The 16,073-nt window shown below is 47.0% G+C and overlaps 1 protein-coding gene across 4 annotated transcripts in view; it reads left to right on the top strand.

Moving 5' to 3' along the window:
- The window catches only part of SEPT6 (septin 6), a 129,108-nt gene continuing 113,035 nt past the window's right edge, over positions 1-16,073 (top strand). The window contains exons 1-2 of one of the 4 annotated variants that reach the window (XM_006893779.1): positions 305-345; positions 8,553-8,631. In XM_006893779.1, the coding sequence (XP_006893841.1) occupies positions 305-345; positions 8,553-8,631 (120 nt within the window). Of the gene's footprint in view, positions 346-8,552; positions 8,632-16,073 lie in introns of all 4 variants that reach the window. The other 3 variants (XM_006893781.1, XM_006893780.1, XM_006893782.1) reach the window with 3 other exon arrangements.

Genomic DNA, 16,073 nt, shown 5'->3' with positions numbered 1-16,073 from the left:
GCCCCCGCCCCCCTTCTCAAGGCCTGCGGCGGGGGCTGCGGAGAGAACCGGGACCAGCTCCCCGGGCAGGGGGCGGTGCAATCCATCTGTCCCCTCCTACCCCCTGCTTCCGGGGGGTGGGCGATCCAGGAGAGCTTGGGCCGGAGTGGTGGCGAGGGGGCCCCTCCCCGGCGCCTCCCTCCCTCTCTGGACTTGGTCGCGCCCAAAGTGTAACACTTTCTCTTTGTCGAGCAGCTCGGCTGTTTCCTGTGCGGTAGCTCCCGTTGCGGCGGCGCCGGCAGCAACCCTGGCGGACTCAGGAGCGATGGCAACAACCGACATAGCTCGCCAGGTGGTAAGTGCAAGGCTTGGGAGTCCCGGCTGGGGCCTGGGGGCGCCTGGGAAGGGTCGCGGAGAGGCGACCTCCTCCCCCCTGAACCAGCCAGTGGGCAACATCTAGGAGCCGAGGGCAAGTGGGACCGTGGCCGCCGGGGTCAACGGCTCCGTCCACTCTCTGTCCAGTGAGCCCAGTGGCAGGGGGCAGGTGGGGGGCTGGCAAGGCTGCAGGCAGGCGTCCGGAGCGCCGCAGTCGATGCCCGCTGCCTCCCTCCCTCCCTGGCTGCAGGCTGCGGCCCCGCGGCTGGGGCGTTGCCGAATGAATGGCCACACGAGCTGCGAGCCCTCTCCCGGGCCCTGGCACCCACCCTGGCCTGGTTCCCTCTGACCTCTGGACTGCGCCCCTGCATGCCGCTGCCTCTGGGACCTGAGCCTCCTTCGGGAGAGGGGCGCCCACTTGGGGTTAGCCTGGGGCAGGAGCCGGCGAGTGGCTGGGGGGGCGGGGAGGTGAGTGGCTGGGCTGGGGCTGCTCCATATGCATTACATATGTGACTGCGTCTGTGTGTGGATGTGTGCGCGTGTGTGTGCACGCACGCGCCCTCGCGCCTTCCCTGGGCGGGCGCCCCGGCACTCGGGGTCACCCGAAATGAGGCTGCCGGTCCCTCTGAGTGTGTGCTCGCCTGCAAAGTGTGTATCCGCGTCCGGACGCCTCTGCTCGGGTGCTTGGCCTCTTGGTCGGATTTGTGCGCAATGGGCTGGCCTGTAGGTGGCTGACTGCGTATTTTGGGCATTTGTGTCTTCTGAGCTCCTGACCCCGGCTTTCGCGGGCCTCTGGGGGGCTTGTCTCGGGTGAGCGTTCAGTGAAACTGGGCTGCCGTGCGCAAACCTGTAGCACTGGCCTCCTTCTGTGGGGAAAGCACGAGTCTTGCAAAAGCAGAGACTGACTCTTTTATTGGCAACCAACTCTAAAACAAAAAAATCTTTATTTAAAGAACTGAAGTTTTCTAGCTTGCGATGTGCAGAGAATTCGTATTGAGACAACCTGAGCTTCATGTTTGGTGTTTGGGGTTGTTTGTTTTTTTTTTCTCAGACCAAAAGTTTGCTCTACAGGGCAGATGTGACTCTATTTAGGGGAACAGCCTTTCTCTCTGGGAGTATCTGGGCATTTACAAAGTGCACAATTACCAGCGTCCAAGGGGAAGGAGGAGAGAGAGGCAGAGGTAGGTCAAATCTGGTGATACTGCAGCCTACTTCATGGACGCTTCTGAAACACTAATGAGTTTTGTGGGGGTTTTGCCTCCATAAATCTTGTGACTTATTTAGGTAAATGGCCTCTGTGATCATATAATTCCAGTGTGTGTGTGTGTGTGTAACTCCATAGCCTCTAGGTATTTGATGTAATTGCAATTGATTTGTTTTCAAAACCCAAATCTAGAATCTGGTAGTATTTATGTCCACCGGATATGTATGAATTCATTTCCCCCCTCTTTCTCCTTCCTGTCTAGAAGGACAGAGTAATGTCTTTGGAACCTCTCCCACCTGCCTCTGGCAACCCCAGATGGAGTCCGTGATGTTAGAAGGACCAGGGGGAGATAGGAGAAGCAGCTCTGTGATAATGGAATCGGAGAAAAGTCTCCCTCACTCAAGATTAAAGCGGCAATATTTACTGCTCTGGTGTGTTGCAGGCCCCCCGGGGTGCTTTTCTGCTCCCAGTCACCCATGTTTCAGAGATGGCATAGCTGCAATCAAGAAATTAGTCTTCAGGATTACACTTGTTCCATTCTTAGTGGGGGGGAAAAGCCACTAATGATTTTTCCTGTTGGCTAATGAATTTTCATCGACCTAGCCATGCTCTCTCACCAGGTCCCCCTGGCCTGAAATAGGCAGTTGTTGCAAGGGGAGAGACAATTCAGGTTATGTTTCACCTCAGGCTCAACTCAGGCAGTCCCCCGGCCTTTCATTTCTTCTTTACAGATACAAGAGGCAGGTAGGACCACTTGGTTTGCTTTGTGTGGCTCCAGTTTGGTCCAGCTGGACTGTATGATGCAGCGCATACTGTGTGATCATAGTCTGCCAGATTCCAAAGCTGAAAGAGCAGTCCCTGCACTTGAGATTTTGTTATCATGCTAAGTGGGTTTCTGGGAAAGCTGACGTCACTTGCCATGCCCCTCTTCCCCCAACCAGTGCAGCTCTTGTTTATGTGTCATTTGTCTCTGCTCTCTTTTGTGTCGGCTGGAAGTTTTCATGCACTAGGGGAAGATAAAATTGACTCCAGAAATCTTGGATGGCTTGTTGCTGCCTGTTTCTTCCCAGAGTTTGGGGAGAGAAAAGTCACGAGTAAACCTTAGTGGGCCTAGCTTAGCTCTTGCAAATGACCTGTCTCTCAGACATGGTGCTGTGTGTGTGTGTGTGTGTGTGTGTGTGTGTGTGTGTGTATAGAAAAGGCTCTAGAAAAGAGTCATTTGAGGATCAGTGTGACTATTACTGTTACGTACTGTCCAGTTACAACTGACTCATAGCTGACCTTCCAGTGAGTTTTCAGAGGCTGTAAATCACATGTGAGGATATTGCCCATCATTCTCCTGTGGAGCAGCTGTTAGATTTGAACCAACCACCTTTGAGTTGGTCACACAATTCCTTACTACTAGGCCACCAAAGCTCCCTATAGTGACTAAAGGGGAGCTTGGAATGGTTGAGCAGGACCTATATATTGGCATTGTCTTAGTTATCTAGTGCTACTCTTAACATTAGTGATGTTCTAGTGGCCTAGTGGTTAAAGAATTGTGCTGCCAACCCAAAGGCACACAGTTCAAGTCCACCAGCTTCTTCCTCAGGAGAAAGATGACTGATCTCCCTCTGAAAAACCACTGGTGGGCCAGCTATGACTTGGTTCTCACTCAAAGGTCATGAGTTGTTTGTTGTTGCTATAACAGAGATATGAGTTAGTGATTTCAACAAACAAATTAATTTTCTCAAAATTAAGTTTTATGAGACTGTTGTTGTTAGGTACCATCAAATCAGAACTGACCCATAGCTGCCCTCCAGTGGGTTTTCAGAGGCAGCAAGTTAAACAGGAGTAGATTACCCATCTTTCTCCCATGGTGCTGCTAGTAGATTAGAACCAAGTACTTTTGGGTGACAGTACAACTCCTTACCACTAGGCCACCAGAGTTCTTGTTGTTGGGTACCATTAAGTCAGAACCCACCCATAGCTGACCCTCTGGCAGGTTTTCAGAGGCAGTTAATTGCACAGGAGGAGATTGCCCATCCTTCTCCTGCAGAGAAGCTGGTGGGCTCGAACTATGTGCCTTTGGGATTGCGGCGCAGGTCCTTGCCACCAGGCCACCAGAGCTCTCTAAGCCACCAGACTAGACATCGTAATTCAGGGTCCCGGCTCTTTGGGAAGGCTTTCTGTTTCTTGTCAACTTTGGAGGAAGCTCTTTGCCTCTTTAAACTTCTGTTTCTGGCTGATCTTCATGTGGCTTGATACCTCTTTTTCCTCATCCTGACTTTTCTTAAGCGCCTTTATCTTTTTTAAAAAAAAAAATTATCTTACGGGAGTTTGACTGAACACAAACCCCACACACTAATCCTTTCTCATTGATGTAGCAAAGAAAACCATTCCCAAATGGAATGATAACCACAGGCCTAGAGATTAGGATTTACATCACATATTTTTAGGGTGATTCAGTTCATAATAGACTGGCATGCATCATCAAAGTTGAGCTCTTGTGTACACAATGCAATCCCATTTGAATGAACACCACTACGAATTTTGCCTGACAAAGTGATTTTTTTGACATTGTATACGTGAGTGTTTATATATGTGGCCAGAGCTATGGTTAACCACTGTCTATACTATACGATAATGAAAAAAGAAAACCAACTAAAAGGCATGATTCCTAGCTTTTAAGTTTATGATCAAGTTTTCAAGCTGTAAAAAACCCTCATCGCCACCGAGTCAGAACTGACTCATAGCCGACCCTCCAGCAAGTTTTCAGAGGCTGTAAATAACAAGAGAGGAGCCTGCTCATCTTTCTCCCTCAAAGCAGCTGGTGGATTTGAACTACCTACATTTGGGTTGACAGCACAACTCTCCCCCTCCCCCAACTGGGCCTCCAGAGCTCCTTAGTTAGGAAAATTGTGCACTTTGTGATATCGCTAGAGAGCAAAAGATTCTTGGGCTGCTGCTTCCCTCATCGCTTCCCACACTGCCGATGAGGTAGTTTGGGCTTCTACTGAGACAGAGAGATTACTGGATTTGTTCAAAGATGAGGCTGCCCCTGGGACTGTTTCTTCTGGCTCTGGCACTCAGATGTTCCATTCAGTCTTGCATTTTTGGGGTACAATATATGAGTACTAGCCCAGAGAAAGCAAGTTTCTGATTCTGAGTTGAACCAGTGCCACCAAGTGAACAAAGACACTTTCTCCAGTGGCAATCCAGGTGTCTCTCCCTAGTAAAAGAACTTGCCTGGGCTAACTTTGCCCTACAAAGAACTTACATGAGTTGAACCTACAACAGCTCCAGGTAACACAGTTGTGGTATGGATAGCCACTGCATTCAGGCCTTCCTATTATGGCAGTTACACTTTGAGTCCATCTTGGGGCACCCTAATTAAATAATCCCCACCACCTCACATTATATGCAGAACAGATTATCCAGGAGGCTGGGCTCTATGAGAAGTGTGGCATCAGGATTGGAGAAAGACTCATCAACAATCTGCATTATGCAGATGACACAACCCTGCTTGCTGAGACTGAGGAGGACCTGAAGCACTTGCTGTGGAAGGTCAAGGACTGCAGCCTTCAATATGGATTGAGGCTCACTATCAAGAAGACAAAGATTCTCACCACTGGGCCAATTGGCAGCATCATGATGGATGATGAAGAGATTGAGATTGTTAACAGCTTCAGTTTGCTTGGCTCTACAGTCAACACTCTTGGTACCAGCTGCCAGGAAATTAAAAGACGAATTTCATTGGGAAAGTCTGCTGTCAGAGACCTCTCCAAAGTACTGAAGAGCAACGATGTCAGTCTGGAGACTAAGGTGCGCCTGATACAATCCATGGTCTTTACAATTAATTACTATGCATCAGAGGGCTGGACAGTGACTAGGGATATAGAAGAAAAGTTGATGCCTTTGAGCTGTGGTGCTGGAGAAGAGTACTGAATATACCACAGACTGCTAGGAGAACAAAGAAGTTCGTCCTGGAGAGGATGAAGCCAGGCTGCTCCTTGGAGGCAAGGATTCTGAGGCTTCGTCTGACATCCTTTGGACATGTTGCAAGGCGAGATCAGTCCTTGGAGAGGGACGTCAAGCTTTGGAGGGTGGAGGGAAAGTGCAAGAGAGGAAGACCCTCGATGAGATGGATTGATTCAGTGACTGGGGTAATGGAGATAGGTGTGTCAATGACAATAAGGTTGACAAGGGACAGAGCAGGGTTTAGGGCTGTTGTACATAGAGTCACTATGAGTCTCAGGTGACTTGACAGCACATAACAACAACCACCACCACCACCTCACACTAATAGTAATGTTGTTATTAGGTGCTGTCAAGTTGACTATGACGCATAGCGACCTCATTTACAACAGACCTGAATCTTGCCCTATCCTGCACCATCCTGACCATCTCTGTCACGCTCAGCTCCACTGTTGTAGTTAGTGTCAGTGCATCTCACTGGGAGGTCTTCCTCTCTTTCTCTGACCCTCCACCTTTCCCAGCGTGCCTTTTTCCAAGGACTAGCTCCTCCTGACAATATGCCCAAACTAAGTGAGACAAAGTTTCACCATCCTTGCCTCTGAGAAGCATTTCCTTCAAGGCTATGTTCTTCTGGCAGATCATGGGCTACTCGGTACCCTCCGCCAACACCACATTTCAAAGGCAAAAGTATCAATTCTTCCTCGGTCTTCCTTACTCGTCCAATTTTCAGATGCATAGAAAGCAATTGAAGATACCAAAGCTTGGATTGGGCACACCTTCAGCTTTGAACTGACACCCTTGTTCTTTAGAACTTAATGAATATTACTAACAGCATTGTTATATCCCAAATAAAAAAAAACAAGACCCCAGTATTCCTCCATCCCTCTACTGGTGATACAGGACAAGAGAAAATATACATGCCTCCTTTCCTCAACAAGATCCATTGCCATCAAGTCAATTCTGACTCCAATATATGACAGAGTAGAACTGCCCATCACTGAGTTTCTAAGATTGCCAGTTTCTAAGGAAGTAGAGTGTCTCATATTGTCTCCTGTGGAGCCATTGGTGGATGTGAACCGCCCACCTCTTGGTTAATAGCCGAGCTCCTTAACCACTACGCCGCTGCCAGGGCTCCTGTACATGGCCCCCAAAGTTAAAAATTACTACAGCTAAATGGACAGCCTACGGGTGCTCATTATACTGTTTTCAAACTTTGCTGTGTGCTTCCGAGTTTTGGAAAGAAGTTGGGGAGAAATTACAATGCTTCCCAAAATGCACATGGCCCCTTCCATCAAGGAGTTTACAGTCTCGTGGTCGTGGTTGAGGCAGACACAAATAACTGTATAATTAGAAGTGTCGTTAAGTCATGCAAAGGAGAATGGCTGCCTACTAGCAGAGCGCATTACAAGGGAACAGACTCCAGCAGTGGATGGGTGTGGTGGGTGTTGAGAAAGGCTTCCTGAGGGCTTCAGCTAGAGAAGGGGTAGGTATATGCTGGGCAAGACCTCACTCCAGCTGCTGGGTGTTGGGGACACTGCATTTGCTAATTCACCATTTTTTTTTCATTCATTCATTCATTCATTCCTTCCTTCAGCATATATTTACTGGGCAGCAACTCTGCCAGGCCCCATGCCAGGTCCTGGGGATGTTGTGGTGGCCAAGGCATGCAGGAACTCGGCCCTCTTAAGACCTTTCCTATGCCAGGCAGGAATAAACCCTGTTTCCTTGCCACATCCAAAATCCTGGAAATGAGATTGTTCGCAGCATTCTTATGCCCAAACTGTATTACAGAGGAGAGATTAGCTTATGTACAGTAGAGTGAGATTTTGATCTGCAGTCATGTGCCGAGCATTTACTTTATGAAGTCCCGACTGTAAATTTTCTACTAATCGTTGCCTTTGTTATCCCACGCAGCCTCTCTCTTTGTGTGTTGTAAGGGAGCAAACCCATTGCAGTAGCCTGATGGAAACAAATTAAGAAGGTAAATCCCCTGAGGGCAAAAAACCCCCTAAACTCATTGCCTTTAAGTCATAGCTGTACCTCCAGTGGATTTTCAGAGGCTGTAAATTGCATAGGAGGAGATTGCCCCACCACCCTTTTTCCTAATGAGGATCTGGTAGATTTGAACTGCCTGCCTTTGAATTGCCAGCACAGCTGTCTATCTGGGGCCAGTTAGGCCACTCGCTTGGATTTTTAGACCATCAGAACTGCAGCCTTTGAGGTGGACATTTGGTTGCATGGGAGCCCAAGTGGCTTGGACTTGCCCAGAGGCACCTTGGAAGAAAGACCTGGCTCACGAATGGTCACAACTTTGAAAACAGTATGACATGCAGCCTCCTCCTTACGCCTGGGTGGCCATAAGTTGGAACTGATTCCATGGCAACTGGTTTGTTTGTTGTTTTGTATCAGTTGCATGTACATTAAGACCACATTCAATAGAGAACAAATACTAAGGTTACATGTAACATGTTCCTCACAGCAATCTCAAAATGTTTCCATCTGTGTGATTTTCTTCTCTCAAAGAGCTTCCTGGACAAGCTACATTTCTCTCTGCATTTTCAGTGTGGGTGGCAGGTGAGGGGAATCAAGTGACTTGGTCCAAAGTGAGATTCAAAGCTCAAGAGATGAAGCACTTACCAGACAACACAGATACACTCATAGTTTTACTTTTGCAAACACGAACCATTTTCTGATAACACCCAGACATCCAAATTCGGCCTCAGCCCCTACCCCCATCTTCTCCCTGCCTTCGTTCTGCCCCCTCCCTTCATTTATAGGGAGGGGTCTACTTGGGTGCTTTGGCAACTCCGTGATGTTAAAAATTATCAGATGAAATCAGTGAGAGAAAGATAGCAGCTATAGTTTGTGTGGGGTTTGGATTTCCCCCCCCTTTCTTCTTTTCCCATATTGCTTTAAATAAAAATCTTGGAGCCACCAGCCATGTAATGATGGATTATTTTAAGTAACAACTGGAGAGGAGGAGGGGGAGCCGAATAAATTAGAAACACAGACCCTTCCTCCTCGCTTTGGCAAGAAGGCGGCTTCTGCTGCTGGGATCTGAAACTGTGGGTTTCTCTGCTGCCTGCGCAGAGGAAGGAGGCCACATGCTCAGGAGGGTGAGAAATCATGTTCCCCTAGTCTTCGGTGTCTCCTCATTACAGGCAGCCATCTGCTGAATTATGCAGCCTGCTCTCAGCCGGCCCCAGAGTTGGGCCACTCCTTCTACTCCTTAAAGGTGACTAGGGGTTGAGGGAAGATTTACAGGCCTTCTCAAGGACAGGATTCCTGGCTAAAGTGTCTGCTCCAGTCAGAGCCCTCTCTCACCCCTGCTGAAGGCCTTGGGGTAACAGGAGCAGAGCTCTGCTTTCACATCCCTGAAGAGGTGTGAGGTAGTGTTTGCTTCCCTCTGACAGGAGAGGCTCCCTGCCCCGAACCCCAGCCCTGAAGCTGGAACTGAGTTTGGGTTTTTTCCTTGTTCCCCACCCCCCAATTTCCATTAAATAAGGCCAGTTGGAGGCAGAGGCAAATTTAGGTTCCCTAGAAGGCAGTTGGGCAGTCAGAGGTCTGTGGGTTAAAAAAAAAAAAAGTGGCAGACTAAAAGTAGCAATAGCTAGAGCAGTTAGAAAAGGCACTATTGTGAAGGCAGTGGACCTTAACTTCTGTGGGAAAGGTGAGTGATAAAAGCCCTGGTAGCGCAATGCATGCTGGTCACTAACATACTGGGTTACTAACTCAAACACTGGCAGTTCAAATCCACCATAGGCTCCATGGGAGAACACTGAGGCAATCTGCTCTTGTAAAGATTTACAGCCACAGAAACCCAATAGCCATTGATGGCTATGGATTTGGGGTGTTTGGTAAACAAGAATATTTTCTCCAGGGTCTGCAGTAGAGATATCTGATCTACAATCCGATTTGCTGGGTTAGGTGGGTGCATTTGCCCTGAGACTCTTTAGCAGAGTTGGGGAGCCAGCCAGGCTGGGGCTGTGGGCAGAGTCAACAAAGACATAAGTGGGAACCCCAGCCTCTCATGGCATCTGCTGCCTCAGTTGCTTTCTGTGGCCAGAGCCACCTTGACTCCCTCTGCCTCGGACTAGAGTCACCACAGGCCCCAGGTCCTGGAACTTGAGCAGCGTACAGCAGTCTTCCTGCCACTTGCGTCAGCTTTTCCATTTGCAAGCGGCAGTCTAGTTGTCAGGGGCCTGGCTCAGAGCGCTGCTCTCTGCCACTAAATGACTGTGCACTGGAGACCAGTCACTTCCCACCCCCCCTCAGTCTCAGTAAAAAGAGCCAGTTGGGCTGGGTGCACTTTAAGAGTGAAGTGGCAGGCTGAACTCCACCCTTCCCCTGTGGAGACTCCCTGAGCGGGGTGGGAGGAGAGTTGTGGAGAAGGGGAAGTCTGTTGTCAGCTAAGTCAATAGACACGACCTGCACAGTGTCTGCCCTGTAAGCAGTGTGTAGCCGGCGTGTTCGCACACAGGCATCCGAGAGCAGCATTTTCATCTATTGAATCTCATTTGAAATGTGCTAGGAGAGCAGGCTACTTAATGGGCTCCTGCTGTGAATCCTTTTATAGAACGAAATACCACTTTAGAATCTATCTGCTATATCAAAATCCAAATTTTTTCCTAGCCTGAATTTGCAAAAAAAAAAAAACAAAAAAAAAACCAACCAACAACAAAAAAAAGAGCCTTCCTGAACTGTGTGGTAAAGGGGGTCCTCTCTTGTGCTTTCCTGGGGTCCCCCTACACTATCCCCCACTAAAGAAATTTCTGAGGTCCCTGGGGGTGCTGTCACTTTTGAGGGCCTTAGCTCATCTTGGAATAACACTCTTTTTTTTTTTTTGGAATAACACTCTTATTCACTCTCATTGCCATCTCATACCTGACCCGACAGTGGATTTTCAGAGGTTGTAGATTGCACAGGAGGAGATTTCCTCATCTTTCTTCTGAGGAGCTGCTAGAGGATTCGAACCACCAGAAGGGTGCTTCTCAGCTCCCTACGTAGTATGTTACCAGAGCTTTCCTTGGAAGAACAACATCAACAACACCACATGTGTGAGAGTAGAACTGAGCTTTCTCTAGGGTTTTCAATGGCTAGTTTTTTTTAGAAGTAGATCACTAGACCATTCTTCCTACACACCTCTGGATGGACTCAAACTGCTATTGTTTTGATATGTAGCTAGGTACATTAGGCCACTTTGCACCACTCAGGAGATCTTCTTTGGGGGGAACCCCCCAAATACCCACTGTTGTTGTTGTTGTTGAGTACCATAGAGTCAGAACTAACCCATAGCTTACCCTCCAGTGAGTTTTCAGAGGCTTTATCGCAGAGGAAGAGATTGCCCATCTACAGAGGGAGCAGCTGGTGGATTTGAACCTCATGCAGCTGGAATTGCAGCACAGCTTCTTACCACTAGGCCACCAGAGCACTGTTGTTGAGTCACTTCTAATTCATCATGTTTCTGATGTGGTATATCTTAATGGAAGAAGGCTGCCTTATCTTTCTACTGTGGAATGACTCGTGGGTTTAAATCGCTCATCTTTCTGTTAGCAGCCCAGCCCTTAACCCCCTATGGGAACAAGGCTCGTTGGAAAGGCACGGAAATTTCTCTCTTTGTACAGGGCATTGCTACTACTACGTTTCCTCTCAGCCTGGGCTCTAATAGGCACAAGAGAAAGCCTGATAGTGGACCTCTTGGTTAGCACATTGATTTTTCTTTCTAACCTCTGGGAACTTGTCTGTGCCTTTTGTGGTACTTAAAGCTGATAATGCAATAGCATGCACTCCTTTGACAACATCAGAAGTAGCAGGTAGGGCTAGCTGGCACCCTCCTAATTGTTCTTCAAGGTATTTTTATTGTGTATTTCAGGATATATGATTTGACTTCTGGTTCACCAGAATCTGTAAAGTAAGCGATGCAAAGAACCAGTAAACACTTGTTGCCCTCAACTTGTGTGACAGGAATAGACCTTCATTCTTTAATGTTTTCAGTGCTGTGACCTTTTGGAAATAGATCACTAGGACTTTTTTTTTTCAGTGGCGCCTCTGGGTGGATTCAAACCTTCAGTCTTTTCCTTTAGCAGCAGAGGTGTTCATACCACTCGGCAGCTCCTGTTATACTATGTCGTGTTGTACCATCGAGTTGGATCTGACCCATAGCTGACCCTCCAGTGGGTTTTCAGAGGCTTTAAATCTGATGGGAGGAGATAGTCCATCTTTCTTCTGCAGCTGATAGAGTCAAACCTCCTGTCATAAGGGTTGGCAGTGCAACTTCTTACCACTAGGTCTTTGGTGGTTTAGTCTGTAGGGAGATGCATTGCTAATCCAAAGGCCAGGCCTTTCTGGTGGTTCAAATTCACCAGCAGCTCCAGGGGAGAAAGATGGGCAATCTTACCTCCTTTGATTTATAGCCTCTGAAACCTTAATGGAACATCTGCTGTGAGTTGGTTCCAACTCGCTGCCAAAGAGCTTGAGGTTTGAGGGCTTTATTGTATTACTGATAAAATAGTAGTTAGGGGATTAATCATTGGGTTGTACAATTTGATGGGTGGGGGTGAGGGAAATTGAAAGAATTTGTTTGAATTTGTATTACAATTTTGTGAAAAAAAAATATAAACCAAATGTTCCAATTAACTTGATTTTTTTTTTGTTTCTGTGCATGCAATACCCCTTTTTTGGTTATTGTTGAAGATTTTTTTTTCTTTAATGATATCTAGAGCCACTTGGGCAAGGTTCCAATGTGTGGTTTATAGGGTTACTATGCATTGTAGTTGGCTTGATGGCACCTAACATCCTCCACAAAGCCTAAGAAAGCATTATTGTAGAATATTTTAAAAAAATACAAACGCTGATGTGTTTTTATTATTTCTGATTACAAAACTAAACTCCACAATATTGTAGAAAAAGCTGTATCACATACACCCCTCACCCAAAAGTAACCATTGTCATGGACTGAGGCTCAATATCAAGAAGACAAAGATTCTCACCACTGGACCAATTGGCAGCATCAGGATAGATGGTGAAGAGATTGAGATTGTTCATAGCTTCAGTTTGCTCGACTCCACGGTCAACACTCTTGGCATCAGTAGCCAAGAAATCAACAACGTATTGCGATGGGAAAGTCTGCTGTTAGGGACTTCTCTAAAGTACTCAAGAGCAACGGTATCTCTCTGAAGACTAAGGTGCGCCTGATACAGGCCATGGTCTTTGCTACCACTTGTTATGCATCAGAGAGTTGAACAATGACTAGGGAGGATAGAAGGAGAATTGATGCCTTTGAGTTGTGGTGCTCGAGAAGAGTATTGAATGTACCCTAGTCTGCCAAGAAAACAAACAGATTCCACCTGGAGAGGGTTAAACCAGGCTACTCCTTGGAGGCAAGGATTCTGCAGCTTCGTCTGACATATTTTGGACATGTTGTAAGGAGGGACAGGTCCTTGGAGAGGGACATCATGATTGGTAGGGTGGAGGGACAGCGCAGGAGGAGGGGAAGACCCTCTGTGAGGTGGATTGATAAAGTGACTGGGGTAATCGGGATGGGTGTGTCAGAGGCAGTGCGATTGGCACAGGATAGAGCAGGGTTTAGGGCTGTTGTACACAGGGTCGCTATGAGTCGCAAGCGACTCGATGGCACATAACAACAACAGCACCACCAACAACAAGAAGTCTTCCAATCTTCTGAAAAATGCCCACATTCTCATCCCCCTTCTCAGTCCAAACAGATGAAGCTGCTGAAAATGATCGTAGCACAAGCAAATAGGTCCTTTCCTGGCATTTGGATACAAAAAGGCAGAGGAGAAGTTTAGGAAAAGTCGCATCATGGGCCATGAGCCGTAAACGTTTTCCTCTGGTCTTGTCTTTCAGGACGAAAGCTATAAACTTAGTCACCGTATGGGAAATTCTCCGTTGGGCCAATGCCTCGAATACAGCGATTAGGGATGGCTAACTTGGGAGCCTCTGGGGCTCTTTATTTTCCAAATACGAGCAATGGGAGAAAGACTTGCAGCTGGAACTACCGGAACTCACACTTCATAACGCGAACTTTCTGAATATTCAATTAAAAATGAAATTGGCCTGTCCTCCGGGAAGGGGAGGCGGAAGAGCGAGTGGTGTATGTGCCTGTGAAATGAAATGTGGTATAACGTATTTCAAACCGCAGGTGACTGCAGATGAAGAGAAAACAGGAAATATAACTGGGGAGGGGCGGGGGGCTCTCTCCCCCCACTCGATTCTCAGGGGTGCTCTTTCATTTTGCCTGCCTTTAAAGCTCCTCTCTGACTATGCATCCTAATTACCCCTGCTGCAAAGCAGAGAGTGAGAACTCTCTTTTCTTATATTAAAATATTTCTAAATCACACAGGGAATACGTGAATACATTTCTGCTGTAAAATAATCCAACAATACAGAAGCATACTGACTGTCCCACTGAATAAACCCCTGTTTCTCTTCCTCTCCCCTGAGGTAGCGAGAGTGCTGCGTTTGGTGGAGATAGTTCTATGCCCTCAAATGCATTTATGTGTAAATGCACATACACAGGGCTTTTCATGCATCTCTGGGCTTAACCTGTGTATATAGTTCTAGAACTTCCCCTTCCCCCTCCCCCTACACACTGACGTCTTAGAGATAGTCATATTAGTATACACAAATATTCTTTTTTTACACATCGATATAAATAGAGAACACTTGTGGCCTAATAACAAGAAGCTGTGCTGCAATCCTGACGGCACATGGTTTGAAATCCACCAGCTGCTCTGAGGGAGAAGGAAGGGCCTTCTCCTCCCGTGCAATTAACTCCCTCTGAAAACCTGCCTGAAGGTTCCGACACTACGGTACACAACAACAACATACATAAATATTTTTTTTACACACCAGTATACATAAATATTCTTTTTAGTGGCTGCAGAATATTCTAGAATATGCATGCACCACCACTGAGGTAATATTTCTCTGTTGTTTTGGTAGCACTTCGGTGTCTTCAGCAAGGTGGCAATGACTATTGTCGTGTGGAGAACTAGGCTGATACGTGAGGTTCTAGAGAGTCCTTGAGCGGGTTGTTGGATTACAGGAGACGGGCAATTACAGTTTGGGGCATGTGGCCTTGCTCGTATCTTGGTTCGAGGGCCACCTGCTAATCCAAATGGCAACTTATTTGGTGTTACAAAGGCTGAGTCAAGTTCATGGTCTCTTGAGTAAGCACACTGTAATCTAGGGAACTTTCTGTGAACTGCAGTCCAAGTAATCAGGGCTGCAAGTAATCAAGTCACTTTACAGAGAAAGAGGGAAAAGGTGAGGGCAATTTAATGAAAGAAGAGGGAAGACTGTTCCAGGGGCTGCCCTGGGGACAGTGCGCATTCTGCGCAACGTTTTGTTGTCCTCTCACACCCCCCGCAGCCCCTCTCACCTCCCAACCCCCACTGCTTTGAGCTGTGAAGACTGATATTCACATAGAGGACCTGGACATCATCTAAAATTTAGTGAAGCCTTAGTGAACAGTACTCACTAGACAGGATTCCTAAAGCAGGACCAATGCAAAAAGAGGTTTTAAAGCTTTCTTAATTGCAAGATTGAGAGAGAAAGTTTGCTGCATGGAGATAAATTTTGGATGGCAAGGAAAACACGTTGGTCAGATCCATTGTCTCCTAGTTCTCAAACACTCTAGGCAGTTTAGGTATGACAGACACTGGGTAAAAGGTGCAGAGTAATTAAGAGTTCCGTAATCGAAGTCAGTAGTGGTGGTTGTTGATATTAGGTGCCGTCGAGTTGACTCATAACAGAAGATCAGGGCCTTGTCATTCTCACCATCTGTGCCATGTTCATGCCCGTTGTTACGGTCACTGTGTCAGTCTGTCTTGTTGAGGGTCTTCTCTCTTTCTTGGATCCTTTCTACCTTTCCAAGCAGTGTCTTTTTTCAAGGCCTAGCCCCTCCTGACAACATGGCCAAAAGTATATGAGACACACTTGCACCATCCTTGTCTCTAAGGAGCACCTTGGCTGCACTTCCGCCAGTGATTATTTCTCTATACTTCTTCTTGCCTCCTCCCTTTGGCTCTGGTGAAGACAACTGTTGGGTCTTCTACTTTCTGATTATTTTCTTCTCTTGGCAGAATCCTTTCTATCTTCTCATTACTTGACCTACTGCTGTTGAGTTAATTCCAACTCATAGCGACCCTTGTCATCTCTATGGATGTAGATTGTCTTTCATAGAGTGGCCTGTGGCTTTGAACGACCAACTTAGTGGTTAGTAGACAAGGGCTTTACGCACTGTGCCACCAGCATGCCTGATCCATATTGTGGGTATTTCCTATTCTTTTTTAAAAAAAATTTAAATTTGTTATTAACTTCAGTAAAAATTGACAGAGACTTTGGATTTCCATTCATTCATTGTTGCACTTTTCTCCCCTCCCAACCCTCCTCCCTAGTACACCCTGTTTTTCAATGCAGTATTGTGTGAATATACCACAGCTTCTCTATCCATTCCTTTGTTGATGGGCACTTGGGTTGTTTCCAACTCCTTGTTATTGTGAACAAAGCTGCAATAAACATGGGTGTGCATATA

The sequence above is a fragment of the Elephantulus edwardii genome, unplaced genomic scaffold (assembly GCF_000299155.1).
Source record: "Elephantulus edwardii isolate Elephantulus edwardi_28Jun2011 unplaced genomic scaffold, EleEdw1.0 scaffold00131, whole genome shotgun sequence".
NCBI lineage: Eukaryota > Metazoa > Chordata > Mammalia > Macroscelidea > Macroscelididae > Elephantulus > Elephantulus edwardii.
The sequence above is the reverse complement of the archived record's forward strand: the minus strand, read 5'-3'. Positions and strand labels throughout refer to the sequence as shown.